At 36.4% G+C, this 22,733-nt stretch overlaps 1 protein-coding gene across 2 annotated transcripts in view; it reads right to left on the bottom strand.

Annotated features, from left to right (window-relative positions):
• dab1a (DAB adaptor protein 1a) overlaps positions 1-22,733 on the bottom strand; it is a 263,993-nt gene continuing 241,260 nt past the window's right edge. For both annotated transcript variants that reach the window (XM_052098301.1, XM_052098302.1), the window contains 3 exons: positions 20,493-20,617; positions 15,969-16,074; positions 1-2,721 (listed from right to left, as the gene is read on the bottom strand). In XM_052098301.1, the coding sequence (XP_051954261.1) occupies positions 15,985-16,074; positions 20,493-20,617 (215 nt within the window). In that variant the 3' untranslated portion in view covers positions 1-2,721; positions 15,969-15,984. The remainder of the gene's footprint in view (positions 2,722-15,968; positions 16,075-20,492; positions 20,618-22,733) is intronic.

The raw sequence follows: 22,733 nt of genomic DNA, 5'->3' as shown, positions 1-22,733 counted from the left end.
TGTTTATTGGTAACAGTATTACATGGTGGGTTATATAAATCAAGAGAAAAAAAAAACCCTCTTTAAATCCACTGTAGAATATTGTTATCATCAAGATAAAAATAATGTGTCCTTTTACATCACCGAATCATTAGCTGAGGTAAAGTCAAATTAAAATAGGACTCTGGCCATAAAATAGGAGGAAGTCATCACATTTATGAAATGCTCTGATGTCTACAGATGCAATGAAAACAGGTGCCATTAATGATGGTGATAATCTCTAATTGAAGGTTGGATTACAGACAGATATTCTGGTATTCAACTGTGTTTTAATTTGGAATCAGAAGGCCTTAAATTCAACATGAAATGTCAATCATAACCCATTTTACATCTGTAATGTGACGTATATCTGAGAGAAACAGAATATTCAACAATTAAAGAATGTAGGGTGGAACTTGATCGTATCCAAAGGAAATTGGTTGGATCGTGAAATGTGAGTGTTTTATCCCATTATGTAGTCTTGAAATTTGCAGTTGTTCGTGGCATCTCAACATATCCCAATGGTAATGGTTCATTTTCAAACCCATCATTATTTTATATTAGTACCGTAACCTTTATTACATTAATGTTAACCAGTATTAAATTACTGCATTAACTATAGGCTACATTTTAAAAAGGCTGCATTACTTTCAACAGTAGCCTAAATAAATGTCTGCATGGTTATCAAACTATTGATTAACATTAACCAATTTGAATAATAAACCAAAGTGACGTGTCCTAAAAAAGCAAAGTTGTTTCAGAGGCTGAGACAATTGATCAGATCAAAACAAAAGATAAACGAAGACAAAAAAATATGTTTCTTTGGAATAATGTGCACTGATGAATCATGCACAATATGACCAGAAACATGTAACAAGAAAGTATATAGGGTTCATTTTGATCTCATGTTGACTTTAATGTCTCTGTGAGTGAATTTGTGTGTGTTGAAGTGTATGAATTTGTATTTGTGTGCATGCGTATTTTTATTATAGCTGCATTAGCATGAACACTGAGATACCCTGGTCTTGCTCCATCACAGTTACCAACTTTCTCTTGATAACAAACCAAAAGAGATCAGGACAAATGTACAACCAGACGGCACATAGATATGACACCATCTACTTAACACTGGGCCATTTTAATCATATTAAAAACAATAAGTCTCACATGTTTGTCTCGGGCCACTTTAAAATGACTCCAGTCTCCATATCCTGCTGCATTCAAAAGACTGACAACATGCTTGTGACTGTGAGACGGCAACTTAAACCGTTTAGGAGTTTGGGACACAAATGTTAATATTGCTTGGGTTTCATGAGGAGTTTGCACCACTAAGGCCAGCCTATTTTATGGCACGGAAGTCTGTAGGATGGAATGAACACTGTTAAAATTGGAACCATTATTCATTATTCATTGTTATTATTTGTAGACATTGTCGTCACTGTCATCATTATTATTCATAATAATAATTATCATTATTTACAAAATGAGTTTGGCAAACCAATGATCAGACTTTCAAGCCATGTTTACCCCTAAAGCACATCTAAAGTTGACTTCAAGGGCTCCACTGACTTATAAAATGTCAATGTCAATGTCATGTTTTTTTTTTTCATTAGTAGTGTACAAAAGCTATAGAGAAGGAACAGTTCAATCACAGATTCCAGTTTGTTTTTGCAATGTTCGTACCCTCCAAGCGCCCCTTCCCAAATCCAATTAAGCTGCTCTGAAGTCTGTCCAGTGAAAGGGATTTGGCAAAAGTTGCTCCTTGTGTCGGTTCTCTGTCTGAAGGGTACACAGAAAGTTACAGTTTGTGTTTTTATCTCTGCATAGCTTTCTAGCAGCAGAATCTCAAATATATGGGAGAGGAATACCAAACAAGCCCAAATGGATGAATCACATATATCACAGACGGATCCACTTGGACTACCTCGTGATTGATTACTGTGGTCTGATCTGCATGGTGCTGGATTGTGAAATGGTGATTTCCCCAACTCTCTTTAGCATGTGTGCACAAGTACATGTGTGAACAGGGGACCGACAGGCAACTCTGAAGAGTTTCCCACACCACATGGTCTCTAAATTAGCAGAGACAGAAAGCAGGACGAAGACAGTGATTGGAAGAGAGAGAGAGAGAGAGAGAGAGAGAGAGAGAGAGAGAGAGAGAGAGAGACTGCAGAGCTGAGCTCATAAGGCTGTGAGTAGTGTTATTACGTTGGCCGATGCCCCGCTGTCAGTCCATGTGCAGTAAACATAGTGAAAAAGAACAAGAGAGAAACACAAAGAGTCTGCCTGTCAAGTTCCAGGTGGGGAGAAAAAGAGGAAGTTGTGTTGGTCTGGGGAGAGGGGGACAGGGCTGTGTGAAGGCTGTGTTGGGCCTCACTGCATTGAGCTGATTCTGGGAGAAGAGGACCATTGAGGCTGGAGTCACAGCAAACAAGCACAAATTCTCATACACTCATAGACAAGTAGATGTGTTCACTTGCTCTCACACACATACAGATAGATGCACTTGCTAACTACACACACACACACACACACACACACACACACACACACACACACACACACACACACAGGGCAGGGAATCAAACTCAGAATCCAGTGTCTTGGTCTCCTGCTCCCCCAGCGATGATCACATCTGTGCAAAGTTCCCATAATCCTTCACTTCTTCCCTTTGTTGATCTGGGCATAAAGAGGGTCCTTCCCCTGAACACAAAAAGACCAGGGTTACTTAAATATCAACAAAACTGCTATATTTATTTCAGCCTCTCTTCGTACACCCACAACAACATTCTTTGGAGTGGATGATCCACTTGCTGTCTAAAAGCAGAACTTTTATTGAAAAAAGCTTTTATTTTCATAGATCACAGAGAGTGAGAGTAAATTATTAGGGAGAGACAGGAGGAAATGTGATCGGGACAATTTACAAGCTAGACTCAAACCTGTGTTGCCCCCTTTATCGCCATCACTGGACATGTTAATGTGATAATTCACCCAAAGATGAAAATTCTCTCATTATTTACTCACCCGCATGCCATCTCAGATGTGTATGACTTTCTTTCTTCAGCAGAACACAAACAAAGATTTTTAGGAAAATATATAAGCTCTGTAGGTCCACACAATGCAAGTAAATGGTGATCAGACCTTTGCAGCTCCAAAAATCACATAAAGGAAACATAAAAGTAATCCATATGATCTGGTCACCATTCACTTGCATTGTATGGACCTACAGAGCTGAGATATTCTTCTGAAAATCTTTGTTTGTGGTCTACTGAAGAAAGAAAGTCATGCACATCTGGGATGGCATTAGGGTGAGTAGCACCCTAATGATAAGAACATTAAAATATTTGGGAGAACTAACCCTTTAAGAGCACATGCAGTCCACAGCACCACGGATCCCACTAAAAACAGCAAATTGTGTTTGTTTGGAATCATCATGCAAGATTTCATGGCTATTTATATGGTGAAAACTAAGTTAAAATGTTATATTAAAAGTTATTAAAACCCTGTATTATCTTAAGATTTTAACAAACAGGAAATTTAACATATTTTTTATATTAAAATAACATAATCAATGTATTTTGAATAAGGCAATGTTCAAAATGGAATGTTAGCATTTTGCTGCTTACTGCACAATATATAATGTGTATATAATGTCTACTATATTTACAAATAAATAGATAAATAAAAAAATTAAATAAAAAGTATGCAATATGCACAGTGCAGAAATGTCTCAAACTGGACTATATTGTTTACACGTTATGTACATGTTTAATTCAACGAGTGCTGTCTAGTTATCATCTTAAAAATAAAAGAATGAATATTTTGCAGTGCTAATTGGCAGTGACTATGTACACTAAGTGCAAATAGCCAACCTTGATGGAAAATGCTATTTCCCATTCACAGCCTATCTGTCAAATATGCATAGTTCCTCCTATTCAACACCAGGTGGCAACAGAGGTCTTTAATACAAATACTGCAGTTACTAACTTGCACCATGGTACCATCAGCTCCACCAAAACTAACTGGAGAAAAATTGCTGCAGATGGGAGAGAGTGACCAAATACACCAGAAATGTGCCAGTCCCTTCCTCTACTTCCAATGGATAGATCTTCATATTCAGTCAAATTAATTCATCATGGGAGTCTTCCTTACTGGAAAGATCATTCATTTTGATGCAGGTCCAGACTGGTTAATAAGCTGGTTAATGTTAGTTTGGTGCTGGTCTTGCTGGTGGACCAGCTTAGCCATAATATTTTCCAGCAAATCACTTTAAAAGCACTTTAAAATTTGATTTCAGATGGATTAAAAACAGTAATTTGTATTTTTAAAGTATTTGTTTGGGTGAAATCATAACAGTAAATTTTTGCGAAGTTGGACTAACAGACCTAGATAATGAGATTGTAGCTCAGCTTTGACCAGCATGTGTACACGATAATCAGACCACAAATTGCCTCTGTGTGATGCACATGTTCTGAAAGAAGAGGTGATGGGCAATGTGTTTTTAATCGGGCAGTAAATCAATTAACATTTTTCATTTTTCATGTGCCGATTAATTAACCAAATTCATCGCATATGAATATTTACTGTGAATGGCTCCTAAATCAATTTGTAATATAATATATATGTATTGTATATTGTGTATTCTATATTGTGTGTATTGTTTACTGTACATTGTATATAATTGTTGTGTTGTGTAAGTATGTGTACATTTGATATGTAAATTGTTTTGTGTAAATATGTTGTTTACTGTAATTGGATTATGTCTCATCACTGTAATGACTGCTATGTTGCTCGGAACTGCACACAAGAATTTCACCTACTGTTGCACTTGTGTACATGGTAGTGTGACAATAAAGTGATTTAATTTGATTGAGATATATATATATATATATATATATATATATATATATATATACTGTACTTCTCTTTGAGCTATTTTTAATTGTTGGTCTATGTAATTGTGTGCCAGATGGGCACTTTAGAAAAATAAGTCCTACCTTACAGGAAAAACAGCCAATCACCTTTTAGATTCAGATTTCACCTGTCAGTCAACTCAAGACAGCACATGCTGAACCAGCCTGGTTTTTTTTTTTTTTTTTTGTGATCTGAGCTAAAAAAAAACACAATTTATACCATTATTGTCAAATTGAACTGATGATTTCAGATATGTTGAACAGTTTAGGAAATTTCAGTCTTTTCCCACTTGTTTTTTACATAAGAAATAGCTGCCCAGCCTGCCCGAGAGCATGTCCAGCTGTCCTTGAGCGAAAAAGCACGTTGGCTCGAAGGCTGAACTGCCTGGTTTCGTTGGTTTGATGAGGCGCGTTGCCTGTACAGGTGGAGCTCTGACTGCCCTCTACTGCATCAAGGTGGTACACCAAACTTGAATTTCTCTGATAGTTGACACATTCCTTTCTATGGAATTTACATACAGGTCGAGGGGATGATTAATTGCATTATTTTTGTATTAATTAATCACACTAAATTAACACGTTAAATCATCACCACTAGTTACTAACCTGAAAGATGAACATATCACAAAACGGTAGAGCCTAATGACCAGTGAATTTCTCTCATGATAAAAAAATAAGTAAAATGTACGTCTAAAAGTTATGAGCAACACAGCAAATGAGAATCAAAGAAGGGGAGCTTAGATAAGAACCAATAGAGCTGTCAGTCCATGTTTGTCCAGACTGTGGCCTGAAGAACCCTACAGTCTGAAATCAGACACTGTGAATCAGAATACACACAGCAATTACCACTCACTTACTGACCTTTCTGCCCACCGTGGGCGCTCGAATGGACACACAGGGCTAAAGATGACAGGATAAGTGTTTTAGAGAGCAGAAGAGGGTGAATGAGAGAAATAGCAGATGAAGAAATTAATTAAATAGAAAAAAAGGAAAAGAGGAGAGCCGAGTAGAAAGGCAGTGTGGGAGGAGGAACATAAAGAGAGGTGTTAGATGATGAAAGAAATGGGTGACTAAGCAAGTGACAGGCAGAGAAAGACAAATAGATTACTCAAAACTACTGAGAGAGAGAGAAAGGTGGAGAGAATGAAAGAAATGGTGGAAAGAAAGGGATCGCTCTCGACAGCTGGAGTATAAAGGAGAGAGTGCAGAACAGGCTCATATGCCAACAGAAGGTCACAGTCAGTGAGCGTGCTTACTGTTACTGAACAATGCCATGCAGACAGCACAGACCATGCCAACATCATCCTCAGTCAACCTGAATTTTAATCCAACCACTGCTATAATTCTGCAAACCACAGTACCGACAATGCTACATCATATACATTAAACAGGAAGTATTAACTCAAGCAGCTTTGCTAATCATGTGCAATCCCTGGAAAAAAAGTTAGACCAGCACTAAATGAGCATAAATACAGCTTTTTCAGCAGGGATAAAAGATGAATGCTAACAGGACAATGCCAAAAAAAAATCATCAAGACTCAAGATTCAAGGGAATGCATACGTATGGGTTGTAAAGCATGAACCCTGCAGATTTTCCAACCATTTTGTCAGTTGAACTCCTATGATCTAAATCTTTCTAAACGTACTTTATTGAAATTCTTTCTCCTATCCCTGCTGAATATGCAAAGAAAGCTGTAAGTAAGCCATTTTTCAGTTGATTTGGGTGGAAACTAGGGATGTTTTTTTTTTTTTTGAATACGAGTATGAGTACCGATACTTCATTTTTGGTATTCGCCGATTCTGAGTACGATACCTTTTTTTTTTTTCCCCCACTAAAATCCATATCAACAGTTTATTTTAATTTTATCATCAAAATGGTGTTTAAATAAATGAGTCATAAAAACATGAATCAAATGAAAATATAAAAATTAATTCTCAAAATAATAAGGTATTATTTTTATCAAATGAAGTGCTTATATACAGAACCTCACACAATCCAAAATACAACATTGAAGTTATTTTTGTCAAATAAAGTGCATAACAATTATGCATAACAGAGCATCACAGATGTTATATACTGCTTAATTATAATACAATTACTATTTATTTATTATTATTAGTAGTAGTAGAAGAGTTGTATAGTAACAAAGTACAAATACTTAGTTACTGTACTTAAGTACAGTTTTAAATATTTCTTTGGACTTTTGCTTTTACTTCACTACATTTTGAATAGAAAATTAATACTTTTACGCTGATAAATTTCTCCAGACTCTTAATTTAACCAAGGCATGACACAATGTGTATAAATAATTAGGCTACCAGTGCTCCCGGAAATCTCTAACAATATTTATTTTATAAACTACAGTGTTCTTAGTGGATGCTGAAGTATTCTCTTTGCTTTTAGTACATTGATGATCAGTGCCGTAGCTAATGGGGTGAAAGTCGGCAACGATTCTAAGGGCCCACAGGTCCAGGGGGCCCACAACAATTTTCAACTTAATTTTTTTAATACAAAAGGGGCCTAGACCAAAATACAGTCAGGGGGAACATAATTTCTTGCTAAGGCCCTGTTGAACATTTACAGAATGTAAACTAGGGTGTTCTAGGTGATTGCTAAGGTACACTATTTCAGTTATGTTGTGGTTTAGTATTAAACTGCCTTCAAGTCCTCCTGCGAAGTCCGTACTTACAAGGTCAGATGTCGTAACTGTGATGTAACGAGTATTCAAGTGATTTTAGTTGGACAGAATAGGCCTGTTTTGCAATTTTCCAATACAAGACATGTACATTAGGTGTGTCTTATTTTCATCATTCTTGTGTTGGCAACATACTGTGTACTGGTGGGCAATGCTATTTATTTGCACAAGCCTGTCACCTCATAGCCTACAGACCTTATTTATGCTAGTTCCATCATTGATTTTTAATGGGAATGACAACGAGGCTGTGAGGGATAGACTTGCCATCTCTTCAAAGGGCTGTACTGCAGTTTAAAGTGTTCATCGGACAAACCATTAACCAAATATCTGTCAAATTACATTCAGTATATAAAGAACTCATGAGTTTAAGAAATAACATGAGTTGTGGAAAATCAGATTAGAGCTGCAACCTAATATTTTTTGATTATTTCTATGATTGATCAGATAAAAAGGAAAGTTTATATCCTGTATATTAAGATATGATTAAAAAAAAAACTGATATGATTAAGGGCGTAAGGATTTGGTTTGATATACTGTATTCACAATTCTACAAAACTTTGAACAAAGCTTGAATCATGAAAATTTAAGTTTGAATTTAATATTATTATTACTTTCAGGACATATGTGAAACGTTCCTTTACTTGTAAAACGTAACAAAAAGTGGTCATCATTAAAGAGTAAAATGATCCATCGGAATAGAGTGGGACAAAAAATCAGCCCAGAAGAGGGCAATAGTGACACGAGAATAGAAATATGAATAATTCTGCCCAACTGAACAATACATAATTATGTTAGATGTATATGCTCGTACACTGTCACTGATTACATACATTTAAGTATTTTTATATTATAGTTTTTAAAATAGTGTTTTCACCGATTACATGTTTCTAAACTATTCTTTAAAAAATAAAAGTGTGTATTGCAATTATAGCCATAGTATAATTTACTAGTGAAATCAGACATTACATGTGGCATTATAAGGAGGACTTTCAAATATCAGGACCCTTAGCATTATTATACATTATATTCAGCATTACATGCAGTTTAATGTAGTACAATCATCCTTAAACCCTGTGCAAATTCACACTTGCGCTGAAAAGACTCATCCCGGTGCTCAATGTTTTACATAATCTTACAAGCAAGTCAGTCCACTGTCGGCCATCTTTGGAACGCTGTCAGGAGGCTATTTCAGTGCAGCTCCTATCTACTTGAATGTTGGGACACAAAAAACTCAAAAACGGTCAGTCAAGATTACGATAAAAGAACATATTTCAAATCAGCAATAAAATCTGATAATATTGGAATCATAAATTGTGCTTCTTTACCTCATTTTATGCAAAAACACGCAATTTTCCTGCCTTGTATAGCTAATGCGCATGCACGTTATTGAGTTGATTGACAGCTGTATATAAAAGATGATTGGCTCTTTTACCTGTAAGGCGGGACTACCTTCCTTTCTACATCCGTTGACCATTGGCTGCTAGAGTTTCTTGGTTGGGTGTTCCAATTTCTCCCATTCATTTAAATAGAAGTGGCCCATCTCTGCCAATTAGTCTCTGATTACATGCGCTTACATGAGCAGGAGAAAACACTTTAAAAACCGGCACACCTCGATTGCTGAAACTTCAATCTGATATTCATGAAAGCTGCACAATTGATTACATTGAAACTGAAATCGTGGCATGAGTTTGGACAGTTTAATCAAAATTATTGTGCTCCCTTTCTCCATTGCGATCGCTTTGATTGATGCAGATGTGCGCACGCACGCTCGCTCATTAGATTTTAACAGAGACTGGCTTATCATAAGAACAAACAGTTTAGCAAAATACATGGCTGATTTTGAATTCATAAAGTGTTTATATTATAAAACATAGAACATAGCAGTAAAATGTAAGCGATGTGCCCGAGAGAAACAAGTCTCGAGCATCAAACAGCCCAAGCACTCTGTCAATGCACCTGACGCAGCAACCGCACCACATTAAACTGTTATGATCTTCTTTGAGGTGTTTAGAAAGTGCTAACATGTGCTGGACATTTTGGGTCATGCTTTTTCCACTTCAACTTGTCTCCGATGTTTTTCATAATGCAACACATTTTCACTTGGCTGTGATGTGACGTCACTGACGGGGCTCCTCTGTGCTCACCTCTACACAAGGGTGTAGATTTGGTTTGAACTTTGGGGGATTTGTACTTGCTTGTTTCGATTATTGGGTGGGATGTTATTATCCCATATCACCCCTGGAATCTATGCCCCTGACTGCAAATATCCAACTAATGAACTTAATTGTCAATGACTTACATTATCGATAACTAACGATTTTATCTATTAGTTGTTGCAGCCCTAAATCCAATGTGATCTAGGAGCTTTATACAGCTTTATACCATTCGTGCCATTGAAGAGATGTTAGGTCTATCCCTCATAGCCTCGTTGTCATTCCCATTAAAAATCAAAGATGGCTTTAATGTGAATAAAGTCTATAAACTAGCTAAATTCATTTTATTTTCTGGCAAGCTTTATTCTTCAGCAATAGCACAGAAAATGAATTCAATCTAAACTGTACAGTCACCAATTTGCTTGATTCTTACCATGCTTCTTAAATTGACATGCCTCCATCTTGGCATTCAAAGAAAATCTCACAAGATTTACAACTTTGTGGTGCTGTTCATTTGCGCTAATCTTGCATATACGATCATTCTGATGGGACTTGAATGCACCAATAAAGGAATAGTCCACCCAAAAATGAAAAGTCTCTCATCATTTACTCACCCTTATGCCATTCCATATGTGTATGACTCTCTTTCTTCTGCAGAGCACAAATTAAGATGTAAGTGAGATGCAAGCAAGATATACAGCGAGTATGAGTTACAGTTTAGTTTGTCCTCACCCAAAACCAGCTGGATGACTTTAGAGACATTGATTTAACCACTGGAGTCTTATGTATAACATTTATGGATTACATATATGCTGCCTTTAGTGCTTTTTGGAGCTTCAAAGTTCTGGGCACCATTCACTTCCATTGTATGGACCTACAGAGCTGAAATATTCTTCTAAAAATCTTAATTTGAGTTCAGCAGAAGAAAGAAAGTCATACACATCTGGGATGGCATGATGGTGAGTTACTGATGAGAGAATTTTCCTTTTTGGGTGAACTAACCCTTTAATTCATGTTGTTTACTTTGTTATTTTGCACCAGATGAGTAGCGCATTTACATGCTAACTGATTGGTCAGAGCAGTTCTTAAGTTAATTCTACTTAAAACTCTTGTAATTTTTATACTTAAGTAAATTTAACATCAGTTACATTAATAATTTTACTTAAGTATTTTTCTCATGAGCTAATTTAACTTTTACTTGAGTAAATTTTTCCTTATGATATATTTACTTTTACATGACAGATAGATACTTTATACAACATTGATTAGTAGTAACTTAAAGTGCTGCATAACAGAGCATCACAGATATTAGATACTGCTTAGTTATAATACAACTACTACTGATTTATTATTATTATTATTAGTAGTAGTAGTATTACAGTGAATATTACATAAATACAGTAGTGATATATTTACATCATACGTTTTCCCTATAAATTTACCTTTAATTTTGATAGAGCTTTTATTTTGAAGTGTTTCTGTGTCGTTTTGGCCAAGGAGCACTGATGTTATGATGACAGATTCCAACTCTGGAAAAGCCGGTTGCTGCATGACTCAAAGTGATTATTAAACTACAAAAGACTGCAATTTAATTAAATAAGTATGTACTCTTTATGTGCCTCACGCTACAATGTGAATGTGCACTCTGTTTACTGTCATCTGCTACAATCAGAGCGTGTGATGATGGTGTTTTCCCTGCATGAGCCTTGTAGGAGCTTTAACAGGTATGAGCAGCCGGTGTCAGCACAACACTGTCTCCACACATTCACAAGTGCTCACATTTGAAGTACATGCAAACTATGTATTTATCTCATTAAATCATGACTTTTGCAGCTAAATAATCTATTTTGCAATTTGAATAATAAATACGTAATTTTAATTTATGGACAGAATGTTTACGTAATGACATTGGTACGTCAAATGGTATTGTTTTTTAGTATCTGAGCATTTTTATGAGTACCAGTACATGAGCGCAGTATCAGACTCGATACCGATACCAGTATTGGTATCTGGACTTTTCTAGTAGAAACAACCAACTAATGGCCTGAGACTGGGGCAGGATTGCCTGTTTGTCGGAACATTAGATGGCAATAGAAGTGTTTGGGAAACCTGATTGAAACCAGTCACTATTTTTTCAATTCTGTTTGCCACTGCTAGTGGTGCCAAAATTACACATTGATCTTATATACAAAAATTAATAATTAAAGCTGCAGAGTAATGGCTATTTATTTATTTATTTTAAAATTTTATTTGGTATTGGCATGTCTCACAATCTTGAACACCCCGGATTGAGACACCTTGACCTACTGTAAGGTACCGTATCAGTGCTATAATACTCAAACAGTTTCACCATAATAGAATGCAGATTACATACACAATAATCAAGTACGAGGAGTAGTAGTAACATAATGTTTAATATTCTAAGTACACAAGGATTCAGTCCCAAGGGGTGATCAGTGTACTCTGACTCTATTACAAATGTGAGTTTGACAAAGACACTTCATATCAAGTTGCTCCAGTGGGGACTGTCACTACAGCTACTAAAGCTTCTACAACTTGAATGAAAAACATACACAAACTGATTTCTTTTTTACAATTAACATTACAATTTACATTTTGCCCTACCCAACCACGAACCTATTTGCCTTCAACTGATAATGGACTGACACATCAGTGCTTCATTCTGTGTGTTTATAGGTTGTGTGTGTAGCTGTGTGAATATTTCAGTGGGGATCAGAGCTTCATTCATTAGGCTGGTACAGATGAGGCTGTACATCACTCTTCCTACAGTCAGAAAAACAGGCCTGTGGCTCCCCGAGCCCTTCATTAATGATTCATCCCGATGAGCTCACGTCTTCTTCAGATAGATACCACAGAGTGATCTCTCTCTTTCCCTCAACAGCACCTAGACCATTTTCATTTTGAAAGTTTAAAGCCTGAATAGATATCAAGGTGCAATTGTGTTTCATGCAATTGGTGTAGGAAATGGGTTGTATGAGTCTAATTTATATATTTTTTTTGCCACACTTGTCATTGAGAATTTGTTCTGTACATGACACTGCTTTATTTATATATATATATATATATATATATATATATATATATATATATATATATATATATATATATATATATATATATATATATATATATAAATAATATTATTATTTTTTTTTCAATATTTCACATTTTTATAATATGAAACAGAACTATCTTCTGATGTACAGGGCTGTTTATGTCCTTTTCCGAAATTTTTCCTCCCTTTTATTTAGTTTAAAATACGAAGAGTATTCCACATGGACTTCTGGAGAAAAAAGAGAAACTATACACATCCTAGATGAACATTTGATACATTTTTGAGGTTAAAGTTGCTGTAAAAAAGACAAAAATCATGATAAAGTATAAAAAAATGTCTTACTCCTAATGAAATAAGTGTCCTGAGATATCTCATCAGTCTCTGTGACATATGTAGAATTTGTAAGCAGCAAACAAAATGTGACCACGGGTCATTGAATCTTTTCACCTGTCAATAATTTTTCTTGTTCTCATAGTGTTGTATTTGAAGCGGATCATTGAGGCTATGTTTGTCAGTTGAGGGCGCCATTGTGCCACTGTTGAATTTGACAGACACATTGCTGCTCTTTTGCTGGGATTTGGTCTGAAAATTTTCTTTGGAGGGTGAGGTTTTGAAATGAGGGGGTGTGGCAAATTCAGCAGCTTAGTCATGTGAAGGCTTCAGAAAGCTTACAGTGCCTTTTAAGTTGTGAGAACAATCCCAAAAATTATTTTAGCCTATTTTTAAGATTTACACTGTTCAATTTCATGGAAAAAATGATAATAATATTATATATATATATATATATATATATATATATATATATATATATATATATATATATATATATATATATATATATATATATATATGTTTTTTTTTTTTAAACATTACTCAATTCAACTTAATGGAATGTTGCTAGGAAGTTCAAATGCATAAATCTTCATATTATAATTTTTTTGGAGTGAAGGCATGCTTTGATTTGAATCGTACTTGTCACTTACATTAATATAAATTAGTTTAACATTCTTACGATTCAATTTCACCCACATGTTGCAATTCTGGCCAACTGGCGAGTGACTCAAAAGCACATTTTTATTTAGCTGAAATTGCTCTTTTTTTTTTCACTAAACAACAACAAAAAAGCAGAGTATGTTGCCTCCTGCATTTTTTGCATTTTTTATGCATTTAGTGGCAATGGACTGCCATCGAAGACAAACAAAGACCTATCTGCTGCAGTTTGCATGTCAATCGATGTGGTTTAGTTGCGTTCAGATCAGTTCAGTATGTTGTGTGCTTTGCTGTGAAGAGAGACAATATAAAAACATCCATGACCTCATTTTGAATATCAGGAAGTGACAGCACAACACAGATACTTAGATGTGGAGTGTTCATGATGTTCATGGGTATGCCATGCACCACCACTGTTTAAAAAATATATAATACGTCAAAAGCATTGATACTCACACACCTCATGAAGCTTTGTGGGATTAAAGAGACACACACACACACACACACACACACACACACATACCTTCACTCATCCTCTGTCACAAACAACACAAAATCATACAATAAAGACATATAAATCATATTCCCATGAGTCGCATACCATCATAAGAGTGATCGGAGCAGCAGGCAGGGATGGCGAGATGAGAAACACAGAGAGAGAGAGAGAGAGAGAGAGAGAAGAGCTAAAGGCAGAGAACAAGGTTACGTTCACACAGCAGCAGAAAACGATCATCAGTCCTTTTTGGAGTGCAAAATACAGTTCTGTTCATACACATTTTGGATTCTACAACCAAATAGATTCCCATAAATTTTCAGGACTCAAAATCAAATTATTGCTCAGAGTTTTGTTGATGTGTTGTATGTCACATCACTGATATACATATCATACTTTTTACTATTTGCTATCAATTACTTATGTTTGGGCTGCCAACCTTTCTCAGGTCATAAAAATGTCAGAACATAGTACTATTGTGCAATTGGAGAGGAAGACAAAGCTCCTGTTAAAGTTCACCCAAATCATGATGATGATTCTCTCATAATTTACTCATCCTTATGCTGTATTAAAACTCATATCACTTTATTTCTTTTTCAGAATGTAAAAGATATTTTGCAGGATACATTATTTATTTTCATACAAGTCCATACAATTTAAATCAATGGGGTCCAATGGGAGCTTCTCTCATGAACACACCAAGGACACTGCAGATGCCAAGATTTATAGTACTGTATATAGCAGGGGTGCTCACAATTTTATGGCATGATATCTACTTTTTATAATGCTATTACTGTAAGATCTACCGTGCACAATTTAAATATACATTGTAGGTAGTGTTGTCAACATTTCAGTGGTCAGAACCAATACCAGTGACATTTGATGATTCTGGATTCAAATCTAATACTGACTAATTTGACAGTGGCAGGTATATCACTCCACGTCCTAATGCACAGATCTGATATTTTTATACAAATCCAAATTTTTTTTGTTTACGCTTACTTCAGTCTGAGTTTCTAACAATACCTCGCCAAGACAGGATTTTTTAACATTTTTTGCCAATTACACAGGCGTGTATCCGCATTACATGATGCTCTCACAACATACACACATGCACACAAAAAGCTGTCTGTCCAGGGACGTAGATCCCCCCCAAACCCCCCGAGTTTCTAACAGTAGGGGAAGGGTCATTCGTATTCAAAAGGAAAGTGATACCCGATTGGATGATTCAGTAATATTTATCAGGAAGGGGGCTAACTGATTGGTCAGAGAAATTATGGCCCCAGCCCTTATCGTATCTGTAACCAATCAGGAAGAGCTTTCCACATAAATATGAATGAGTCTTTATTTAAATGTTCATTCTGACATTATCCATTATATGAACAGGACAATCCAAGAGTCACACCTGATAGTAAATCCAGTAGTAGAATGTGAACATTGCCTATAAGATTTAGAAATCAGAGAAATAGGAATGAAGACAGAAAGAGAGAAGAGCACCACAACACAAGGCCACAATGTGTGGGTCAATGTAATGGTGGTGAGGATGGGTGAAGGCGTGCTGATGTGTCATCATGGTTGGAGCAGGCCAACACGCAGAAGAGAGGAAGAAATAAAATGACAGATACCTACCCCAACCTGCCGCTATCTAGCTACCGACCTGAGGACTGTCCGTCTCTGAGCTCTCGGGCTCTGCTCGAGACTCGCTCTCCCCCAGAGACTGCTGGGAGTCTCCAGCCTGGAGAAAGAGAGAGAGAGAGAGATGGAGGGTGTGGAACAAAAAGGAAAAGAGAAGAGGAAACAAAGGAAAATAATGGAAAGGAAAGGGAATATTGGAACATGGGTAGACAGATTAAGGAAATATTCGAATGGGGTCAAAAAGATTTGGGAAAAAGTAAAAAAAAAAAAAAGAGAAAGTGATATAAGAAATGAGAATTAGGAGGATATACAGGGAGAGAAATGCATTTATTAATCTACCTTCATCCACCCACATGCAGATGTATTCAAAGGTTCCCACACATGTGTCCATTAATGAAAAAAACACTGTTACAAAAGGTCGTGTATTATGTTCCAGTATGAAAGGCTTTGGGCTAAAGCGGTATGGATTTTTGTGAATATTCCCTCTCAAGCTGCACTCTTCAGAGTGTGTGTGGGTGTATAGTGTGAGTGAGTGTGAGGGTGGCACCCAATGCCATTTCAGTGAAAGTGGGGAGTCCACACACTCACTTACTGACTAATTAAACTATTTGTTCAGCTGAAATATGAAAGAAAAAAGAGAGAGCACTAGCCGGATTTCCATTGCACTTTCTTATGAGTCATATCTGACAGAATGTGTGTGTGTGTGTGTGTGTAGCGTGTATTTATCACTTTGTGGGGACCAAATGTCCCCATAAGGATAGTAAAACCCGAAATTTTTGACCTTGTGGGGACATTTTGTCGGTCCCCATGAGGAAAACAGCTTATAAATCATACTAAATTATGTTTTTTTGAAAATGTAAAAATGCAGAAAGTTTTCTGTGAGGTTTAGGTTTAGGGGTAGGGTTAGGTTTAGTGGATAGAATATAGAGTTTGTACAGTATAAAAACCATTATGTCTATGGAAAGTCCCCATAAAACATGGAAACACAACGTGTGTGTGTGTGTGTGTGAGAGAGAGAAATACAGTGGTAGTCTCAGACAAACCTTGAAAGCCATATTAGTGTGACAACTAGTGGTCTATTTGATGAGGTCTTTTTTGAGGTGCTGCCACTACATTCTTTATGAGGCGGTAATGAAAATGATTAAATATAAATATTAAAAGCACTAGGGGAGAATCAGGCTTATTTTTAATGCTTTAATATTCATCAGCTTATGTATTCAACTTTTATTATTCATAACTGCAATGTGCATGATCTTACTGTCTGCTACCTCAATAACTGCTATGTGCATAGAACACTATCTCATAGTATGTGTACTGGTCTCTCACTGTGCCTATTGTCCTGTTCATTGTCAGAAATTTCTTGTACTGTCCTGTAATTTTTGCACATGTTTGCACGTGCACTTTATATAGGTATTTTATTTAGTTGTGTAGTCTCATGTGGTTCTGTGTTTGTCCTATGTTGTTTTTATGTAGCACCATGGTCCTGGAGGAGCGTTGTCTCATTTCGCTGTGTACTGTACTAACTGTATATGGTTGAAATGACAATAAAAACCACTTGTCTTGACTTGACTTGACTTAGAGGTACAGTATACAGTATGTGATTAATGAAGTCTGGATGGTCATCTTGCCAGTTCTTAAAGTAAATTGTGTTAATATTTGACACAATAGTTGTTGGTCAGGCTTGGAACTTGACACATAAAAGACAAATAATAAATTTCCATGGCAATTAATTAACATACAATATCTCAATAAAGCCAAAGACACATTTATTGCAGAACATCCCTCTGTAACCTCACAGAGGATTCAGGGAAGCATTACAAGATATTTTAGTTTAAGCTTCTTTAAGTCAAGGCCAACTGCTTATGTGGCCACAAAAACCTTGGATTGATATACAGTACCATACTACAACTTGATCTTTTGGTGAATACTTTGTCACTGACTGCGATCAAGCTTCAAGCTTGACTGAAATGTCTTGGATTGGGAAATAAAAATGTTTTGATTGCATTTGTGCTGAGTGTAATATGGAAAGCTTACAGTACATCAGATCTGGGCATGTTGGTGGATCAGGAAATTCATGATCTATTTAACAGGTGCACAAATTGTTACCATTATCTATTTTTTTCTTTTAGATATTTCTAGATATTATAGAGATAATTACAGGAGACAATACACAAACATTTACTTTTTCAACAAAGGAACCCAGGAAAAGTTCATAGTTTAATAGTAATAAAAACCAGTGACTGACAGGGTCTCGGAGCAAAAATGTCACCTAATTCCAAATATGGAGGTCAAAATTGCCCCGTAATGAGTTCATCTGTTTTTAATTTGTAACATCAAGCATAGTTCTTAAAGGAATATTCTGAGTTCAGTACAAGTTAAGCTCAATCAAGAGCTTTTGTGGCATTATGTTGTTTACCACAAAAATGTATTTAGACTCGTCCATCCTTAAAATGAGGTTACAGTGATGCACTTACTGCACTTACAAGTGAATATGGCACATTTTTGAGGGTTTAAAGGCAGAAATGTGAAGCTTATAATAATAATAATATAAAATAAAAAAAAATCATTACATTCTTCTGTCAAAACTCGTGTATTATTTGAGCTTTAAAGTTGTTTAAATATTTTTTTTTACAGTCGTTTTAGGGTTTATATGTGAATGAATGATGATGATAATTGGCTATAATTCTACACAGAAAAGGTACGTAAGTGATATTATCAAACTAAAATCATGTAAACTTTCATATTGTATACAACTCGTAGCTATACTTTGAAACAGTGAGTATGTTAATGTTTACAGATTCCCCATTCACTTCCATTGTAAGCGCCTCACTTTTTTTTAAAGAAAAGAAGTTAAAAAAAATGTGTTGTGGTAATCAAACTTATTCCACAAATGCTGTTGATTGAGCTTAGCTTGTATTGAACACGGAATATTCCTTTAATATTTTATTTTAGGCCTAGTTGTAGATCACAAAAATGAGTTTATTTTATGTTGATTTAATTTTACTGGTAAAAGCATAATTATTCAAATGGGGATTTTAATGAATTCAATTGAGATATTTGCCAAAAGTTAATTATGCAGTGAGATTTTATGTGGTTAGAAAATAAATGTACTTTGGTAAACTTTTTCCAGAGGGCAAATTAAAATAAATGTTTTTTTTTTTAAATAAAATCAACATATAAATATAAATATATATATATATATATATACACACACACACATATACACACTCACCTAAAGGATTATTAGGAACACCTGTTCAATTTCTCATTAATGCAATTATCTAATCAACCAATCACATGGCAGTTGCTTCAATGCATTTAGGGGTGTGGTCCTGGTCAAGACAATCTCCTGAACTCCAAACTGAATGTCAGAATGGGAACGAAAGGTGATTTAAGCAATTTTGAGCGTGGCATGGTTGTTGGTGCCAGACGGGCCGGTCTGAGTATTTCACAGTCTGCTCAGTTACTGGAATTTTCACGCACAACCATTTCTAGGGTTTACAAAGAATGGTGTGAAAAGGGAAAAACATCCAGTATGCGTCAGTCCTGTGGGCGAAAATGCCTTGTTGATGCTAGAGGTCAGAGGAGAATGGGCCGACTGATTCAAGCTGATAGAAGAGCAACTTTGCCTGAAATAACCACTCGTTACAACCGAGGTGTGCAGCAAAGCATTTGTGAAGCCACAACATGCACAACCTTGAGGCGGATGGGCTACAACAGCAGAAGACCCCACCGGGTACCACTCATCTCCACTACAAATAGGAAAAAGAGGCTACAAGAGAGCTTGTAAAAGAGCTCACCAAAATTGGACAGTTGAAGACTGGAAAAATGTTGCCTGGTCTGATGAGTCTCGATTTCTGTTGAGACATTCAGATGGTAGAGTCAGAATTTGGCATAAACAGAATGAGAACATGGATCCATCATGCCTTGTTACCACTGTGCAGGCTGGTGGTGGTGGTGTAATGGTGTGGGGGATGTTTTCTTGGCACACTTTAGGCCCCTTAGTGCCAATTGGGCATCGTTTAAATGCCATGGCCTACCTGAGCATTGTTTCTGACCATGTCCATCCCTTTATGGCCACCATGTACCTATCCTCTGATGGCTACTTCCAGCAGGATAATGCACCATGTCACAAAGCTCGAATCATTTCAAATTGGTTTCTTGAACATGACAATGAGTTCACTGTACTAAAATGGCCCCCACAGTCACCAGATCTCAACCCAATAGAGCATCTTTGGGATGTGGTGGAACGGAAGCTTCGTGCCCTGGATGTGCATCCCACAAATCTCCATCAACTGCAAGATGCTATCCTATCAATATGGGCCAACATTTCTAAAGAATGCTTTCAGCACCTTGTTGAATCAATGCCACGTAGAATTAAGGCAGTTCTGAAGGCGAAAGGGGGTCAAACACAGTATTAGTATGGTGTTCCTAATAATCCTTTAGGTGAGTGTATATATATCGGACACATTTTTGTACAAAAGTAAATTTCCCACAATACTGTTCAATGTTACTTACAGCGTCCTCCTCTCCACTCCGGCTAGGGCTGCCCTCTGCCTCACCGAAAGAGTCATCGGTGGGCGGGTCACTGGCATGGGATGAGGACTTTGATGGAGAACTCTGCCGAGGGGCTGGGGTGGGTGCTGCAGAGAGAGAAATTGAGGGATAAAAGTAGCAGTTAGTGAAAAAGATGAAATGACAGAAAGGTCTAGGGCAGAAGAGCAGCAGTTTACATTTGAATAGAAGCAAGACCTACTGTCTGTCTCAAAGAAAGTCTCAAAGATGTTTTCAAAGAAAACATTGCATGCATACACACATAAGTTCGTTCAAAAACCTAGTTCGCTCTCTCACTATCTACTAGGGTTGACACCTGTCCTGTAAAAAAGGGATCACCCTGTATTTAAAGATGAAATTATGTTTGCCATATTAAATCAACACGGGACGCCATTTGTCCTATTATTTAGCTTTTTGGATGGCGAAAGGTGGACCCCCACCAGGGTAAAGTTCATTTTAGTTTGATATTCACTGGATATTCATCTATGGTACATAAGGGACCAACGGAAAAGTCCACACATTACGCTTGCACGTCGCTGGGGTCAAACTGTTTATTCAATTGACTTGCAAACACTATAATATAACATATATCACATACATTACATTCCAAAGGTTGTAATAGGTTCCCAGTTGACAGACTGATGTACTAAATTTGATATTTTACCTGAATGTCCTTTTATATCAATACAGTATTTAAATTATTTGAAATAAATAAAAAAGAACTCAAATGCAATGATTTATTTATTGTTTATTTTTTTATTTAATACTGTATCCATATAATTTATCATGCTGGAAAGTTGCTCACCTGTAGTAAGCAAGTCATCCCACTGGGAGCCTAGTACAACCTTCAGAATGTGAACGCGCACACACACACACACACTGTATATATCAGTGGTGAATTTGTAAGGGCCAGCAGACCCATCTCTAATATTGACATTATATTCATTAATTTTCTGTTATAGTATAATTTCATGTACAGCTGCTTTGAAACAACATCTGTTGTGACTTGATTTGACCTAACATGCCTAATACATTTGTTTTCATCTTTTCATTCTCATTCACCTTTTTGCACATGTATTTTCAATCGCTTTGCTAACAAGCACCGTGACGGCTGTTTCAGAAATCACATGTCCGAAGCTGAGCTTGTTAGCCGAAGCAGCACGTGTGTCTGAGCTCCACCCCGTTAGGCCTTCAGAATATCTGCTGAATTCCTCAAAAGTGCAAATGAATAGGCTTCACATGTCAGATTGTCAGATTTATTTGTTCTTGGTGGGTGTGGTCTATATATAGGATATGTTCCGGTCAAGGCCTTATAGCTGGCCTTGAGTGACACAATCACACTTTAAGTGATGTACGTAATTTGAAAGTGAAGAGCGCGAGGTCTAGTTGATGAGTCGGCTGTCACTGCCACAATCAACATCGAGAAAGAGATCCACATGGATCCTTATGGATGTTTGTATGACTGTGTGATAATTTAATTTAATGAAACAGTAAAGGAAAGCCCACAACTGAATATAAGCCTTCTAAGGCAGCATCCTAACCATCATGGAACCTCAAGAGTGCGATCTGGAATTCTCTACATAGGCAGCAACTAATTGCAACACACAAATACCACACAGCAAGAGTGATTTGAGAATTGATTCCAAAAGAGGCTGACACTAGCATGTTGCTAAGCTATCAGCACAATAGTCTAATCATTATTTAAAAAAAAAGTGCATTGGTCCCAAAAATGGCCTCATCATTTTTGATTCACCACTGTGCATTCTGGGATCATCTTTCCTGTCAGGGATGCATGCAATAATGCCTTAGAATTTGGTCGAAACAGGTATCTTACAAAGCAGCAGGATTTTAGACCAGCCAACCTAAGATACCATAAAATGCAGTCTCTGTAAGCAGCTCACTAAGGCTTTAAAACAGTATTATAATCATCAACAGAAAGTGTTTGACTGTACTCACAGCTTTGGTAACCTTGTAATGAGCCAAACAAAATATATCTTAAACTTATTTTTTACATTAGCTGATTAAAACATCAGATGTGCTGTTGCGCAATGCTAAGAAGGTACACACATGTTTGTCATCCAATGGGAAAATAACTAAATATCCGAGACTCATTGGTGATCAATTATAAATGAAAACAAAGTTCCTTTTTGAACTCATGCAAAGTTAAAATGCTAAAGAAAATGGTTTCCATTCACAATGTACTGC

This window comes from Xyrauchen texanus, chromosome 30 (genome assembly GCF_025860055.1).
Source record: "Xyrauchen texanus isolate HMW12.3.18 chromosome 30, RBS_HiC_50CHRs, whole genome shotgun sequence".
Taxonomy (NCBI): domain Eukaryota; kingdom Metazoa; phylum Chordata; class Actinopteri; order Cypriniformes; family Catostomidae; genus Xyrauchen; species Xyrauchen texanus.
This window is presented reverse-complemented; position numbering and strand designations above follow the sequence as displayed.